Source organism: Glycine max, chromosome 6 (assembly GCF_000004515.6).
Source record: "Glycine max cultivar Williams 82 chromosome 6, Glycine_max_v4.0, whole genome shotgun sequence".
Taxonomy (NCBI): Eukaryota; Viridiplantae; Streptophyta; class Magnoliopsida; order Fabales; family Fabaceae; genus Glycine; species Glycine max.
The window spans coordinates 8,389,386-8,394,520 of record NC_038242.2 but is presented as its reverse complement, the minus strand read 5'-3'; the positions used below and the strand labels follow the sequence as shown (position 1 = coordinate 8,394,520).

The 5,135-nt window shown below is 38.1% G+C and overlaps 1 protein-coding gene across 2 annotated transcripts; it reads right to left on the bottom strand.

The window, feature by feature from the left end:
• Positions 1-378: 378 nt before the first annotated feature.
• On the bottom strand, positions 379-4,425 carry LOC100801565 (probable beta-D-xylosidase 7). 2 transcript variants are annotated; one of them, XM_026128866.2, is made up of 5 exons: positions 3,495-4,425; positions 3,263-3,432; positions 3,064-3,161; positions 1,561-2,334; positions 379-1,404 (listed from the first exon to the last, which is right to left on the bottom strand). In XM_026128866.2, exons 1-5 carry the CDS (start codon positions 4,179-4,181, stop codon positions 1,394-1,396), a joined length of 1,740 nt encoding a protein of 579 aa, XP_025984651.1. In that variant the 5' UTR covers positions 4,182-4,425; the 3' UTR covers positions 379-1,393. The 2 variants fall into 2 exon arrangements, with proteins under 2 accessions (XP_025984651.1, XP_003526589.1); XM_003526541.5 differs by having other exon boundaries at positions 379-1,214.
• Positions 4,426-5,135: the final 710 nt, after the last annotated feature.

Below are 5,135 nucleotides of genomic sequence, written 5' to 3'. Positions count from 1 at the left end.
GTGTTACTGGTGTGACACATTCAGTTTTACAGTTTTACCTTTTCTGTTATATTGTTAGGGTGGGTTCCCTTTGTATAATACTGTTGTTATATAAGGTAGTATAAAAAGGGAATATATTAGAGGTAGTTATTTGGTTGTGCTCTTTTCTACTGTCTTCTTTTCTGGTTTAAAGATGGTTCTGATATAACAACATGTAATGAAGTATTATTAGTTTTTAACCTTCCAAAACAGTAATTTTTATTTTGTAAATTGATAAACTTAGTTAATGGACAATTGAACTCTAGTGTCGTGGAATGTATTCCACGATTATTTGTAACCATACATATTAAGCATTCTCTAGAAGCGAAGAAAGAAAGAAAAAAAAAACACACTATAAGATGATGCATACAACAATTCTATTTAGTGACCAGGTTTATCCCGATCAATAATCGACGAGGACCAACTTTTACATGCAACACTCAAATAGTTCTTCGTTCATCTGAATTTCAGATGCAAATACCATGGAGCCAAGATTCAAATCAAATTATAGTACATTTCTTGGTCTCATAATCCCAAAATGCAGCGTGTTTCAGAGACATGTTCGCTAAAATTATCTTGACATCGTTGAAGAATAAATCTGTAGCATCAAACATATATATCTATTGGATGCTCTAGATCATCCACAAGCAACATATGAGACCCTTCTTCTATTATCATTGCACCAGCCTCATTTGCTCTACTAAGATGCTCACAAGGGCTTACCTCAAATTCAACATGAGCCATTTCCCCTGCATCAAGCATAACACTCTCGAAACCCACCAACTGTTTCACAGGACTTCCACTTTTCTGTCTTTTAGGCCTAATAAACAGCAATACAGGATGCTTCCCCACCATGCTTCCATGATTTTGAACTCTCACTGTGACTGAGAGTGACATGCTTTGGCAGGTTTGTTCATCCAACTCCGAAACTAGTTTGTAACTTATGGTTTCGGAATTTTCAACCATCAAATGAGTGGATGATTGGTTGAAGTGAAGCTTGTCATGTGTGACAGAAACAAACTCATAGGAATACTTTGAGTAGCTTAGTCCATAGCCAAACTCATACACCTTTGGACCCTTGTAAAACCGGTAAGTTCTCCCGGGATAGCCGGTTGAAGGATCAGCTCGCATCCTCATGTCTGTCATTGGTACTTTGATGTAATCTTTTGGGTACCAAGTAGTTGGTAGTCTCCCTCCTACATTGTATTCGTGACACCATTTCAGTAATAAACTTTAAAATTTATGAACTATTAGGCCATTTTGTTTCTTTGTTCGTTACTTCATCAATACAATACTAGTAAATCTTCACTTTAGTCCTTCTTGAGATTACAACTGTTAGTATCTTTAATCCATGTAAAATGTTGCAAAATATGATTTACCTTGGACCTGAATTCAATTGAAAAAATATAGTAAAACAGGACTGTAGTGAATGATATTTTGATTAAAAGTAAAAAAAAAAAAATGTAAAGTCAGGGACTAAAGTTAAAGATGCTTACTATATCTAAGACATTTATTCATAATCAAATACAAATGAAAAATCACCTGGATTGTGGTCACCAAAGATAATCTGAGCAAGTGCAATGCCTCCAAGTTCCCCTGGATAACCAGCCCAGAGAATTCCTCCAATTTTGTGGTTATACTTGGCTGAAGTGATATCTAAAGGCCCTCCACTAAGGAGGACCAAAATAACTGGTTTCTTAGAAGCTTCAGCAACGCCGTTAATGAGTTCAAGTTGCTTGCCCGGCAAGTCAAGATGAACGCGATCGCGTTCTTCCCTCTCTTCACTTTGATCCAATCCCATAACCAGCACCACATAATCCACTTTCTTTGCAACTTCCACTGCCTGGTCTATTTGAGCGGAAGAACACTTGGGTCCACCATCACAGCCGGGATGATAAAACGCGTTCTTAACATAGTGCCGAAAGCCTTGCAGTATTGTAACGTATTTACAAGGAGGGCCAGCATAGTTCCCAAGAAGAGTTAGCGGAGAAGAATTGGCATTGGGACCTATCACTGCTAAGGAAATGCTGGGGCTTGTTTTTGGAAGTGGGAGAAGTGTGGGAGAGTTTTTTAAGAGGACTATGCCATTTCTTGCAGCTTCAAGAGCCAGATATTGGTGCTCTTTGGAACATACATGATTGGAGCCAATCAAGCCGAATGAGAGCCTTGTTGGATTTCCATCAAATAGGCCTAGCCTCATTCTAATAGAGAACAGATTCTGAAGGGCACGGTCTATTTCAGACATGCCTAACTTTTTCTGCAACACTGCTGATTTAGCGTGATATGTCAAATAAGAACCACATTCCAAATCCATCCCTGCAATTTTTTTTTAAAAAAATATCATTGAAATCCATCTGAGTTACAATAGCGTTGCGTGTTACTAAATTCAGGAAGTAGTCCTTCCTTTTTGGTACACTGCATTTTCCCTCTTCAAAAGTTCTTATAGAAAAGACACATAATCCCTCCTCTCCACTAAAAAAATTATTTAATTCTTAATTTTTTATTATTAATATCTTGGATCTTTATATATAATTTACATTAAAACGTAATTAATAATTTAATATAAGATCCATTTAAAAATATATAAATAAATTAAAGGTTACTCATTCTGTCTGGACTCACGAGTAAGGTTCGGACCCAATTTTAATTAGGCTAGTTTCAACTTTCAAGTGTGGGAGTCTTCTCTGCCAGAAAGTTGTTGTTTTCTTTTTTTGCAAATGGATAAAATCATGGAAAGCCCAACACTTGGCCCAAACATTTGAACCTTTTTTTGGTAAAAAAAAGTACCTTCGAATCGGGCCCAGAGTTGACTCATGGCTGCTTCTCCATTGGTTGTTTTAGTTTTTTTGTGTACGTAGTGTAGTGGCACAGGGCCATTATTAACATTCAGAAGACATGTATAATCGTAAACCGACAAAAGACAAGTGACAGAAGCTTTAGTATGATTTTATGTATAAGGAACATGCGATTTAGGTAATTACAGTCTGAACTTGAATGCTTTCAATTATTATAAAAAACAAAGATAAGCGATCGGTCCGAACATACCAGCCCGAAGAACATCGGCTACAACATCCTCTGGTGATTTTGCATACCTTTGCCTGTCGTGTATGAACCCCACTGCTCCACAATCCGAAGTGATATACCTGATAGTTTCATTTCAACCCAAAAAAATCAATTTTAACAAATTAAACCGTTTCTCTAAGAAGAAATAGGCAAGAAAAAGAAGCAACTAATGAAGAATCACCCATTGAAATCCCATTGATTTCTGGCGGTTTGGGTTAACAGACCGTAATCAGCACAGTTGGGAACTCCGTTGACACGATTGTAAGCACACATTATCCCACTGGCTCGTCCTTGCTGCACGCAACTCTGAAACGGAGGCTGGTATGTGTCCGCTAAATCTTGCAAAGATACCTGAAATAATAATGTATATGAGAAAAAGACAGTAAGTAGAGTGAATATACATACATACATACGCGAGCATCGAAGACAAAGCGATCGACGCCCTTCCAATTGTCCAAATCATAAGCGGTGAAATGCTTGCAGCACGCAGAGGCTAGAAGATGGGCTCCCTTAAAGGAATCTCCTTGAAGGCCTCTGACAAAAGAAACCGCATAGCGAGAAGTGAGGAGAGGGTCTTCACCAGCAGTCTCTTGGCCTCTGCCCCATCTTGGGTCCCTAAAGATGTTGATATTAGGAGCCCAGAACGTGAGGCCATTGGCTTGGCCAGCATTGAAGATTGCCCTGGCTTCGATGCCGATGGCGTGGCCGATTCGGTACCAGAGGCGGGAGTCGAAGGAGGCGGCGGTGAGGATGACCTGAGGGAAGCTGGTGGCGGAGGAGATGGTGGAGTTGTTGTCGAAGAGGATGCCGGGGCCGACTCCTGAGACGCCGTGGAGGGCTTCGCTCCACCACTGGTAGGCGGGGATGCCGAGGCGGGGGATGGGAGGGGCGGTGTTGACCAGCTGGGAGAGCTTTTCGTCCAAGGTGAGACGGGAGAGAAGGTCTTTGGTTCTTTGGGGAATGGGGAGCTTGGGGTTGCAGAATGGGTAGGATCTGGATGAAGGGTTGGAGAAGTCGCAAGCGAAAGGTGCTTCTGGTTTAGATGACTGAACAGTGACAGTGAGGAGACTCAGACTCAGGTAAAGGATGCTGAGGGCCATGCTTTGCTCTGGAGGAGGAAAAACTATAACTTCATCCTACTACACTCCTTTTTCTCAATTATTGTTACTTGTTACTAAGTTCTCATGTTTGGTAATAAAGAAAGGAAGAATTCACCTTAAAATGTCCAAGAAAGCAATCAAAATAAACTATTCCAATTCCTAGTAGAGTGTCAAGCACCATGGATAATTACTTCTTGCACCTCCATCATTGTTTCTTGCTCCTAATTTAAAATATATAATTACATTTTAGATAGATCTTTTTGGAATGTAATTTTTCTTTTACGTTTTTGAAAGATCTTTTCATAATGTAATTTCACATTTCAGATTAGGTTTTCCAGAAGCTTAAAAAAACGCAGGAAGCAAAATTTGAGGTCCAGAAAGTAATTGTCCAACTTGTGTGAGATGTTGGGCTCCCAAATCTTAATGTTGGACGCCCAAAACTTTGAAAAACCAGTGCCAACTGCCAAGCATCCCAACCTTCAACCGAGCATAGAGCATTCTTTTTTTTCTTTTTTTAAAGATAGCATAGAGCATTCTTGATTGCGTATAAAAATAGCTTTTTAAATTTTTTAAGTATCTTTTGGACATTTCTGAAGAGATATGTTTTGAATTTTTCTGTTTTCTCTCTTGAAATTCTATAGATACAAGAAGACAAGAGAAGTATATAAAGTTTTAATTCTCCTCCTCTTCTCTTCATTGTGTCTTTAATAAATAATTTAAAATCAATTAGGATGATAGATCTGATAAATGTCTATTAATTATAATAACATGTGGTAAAACTTGTTATGTAGAAAAATAATCTAGTTTTTAAAAAATTGATTTTACATATTTAATGGCTAGAACTTAGTTTCTTTAAAATTGATATTATTGGTAGATTAAATTAAAAAATATCATTTTAATTTAATTTTATTTATTAATGAGAGAAATAATTAAAGAATTTCTGTCAAACTGAAT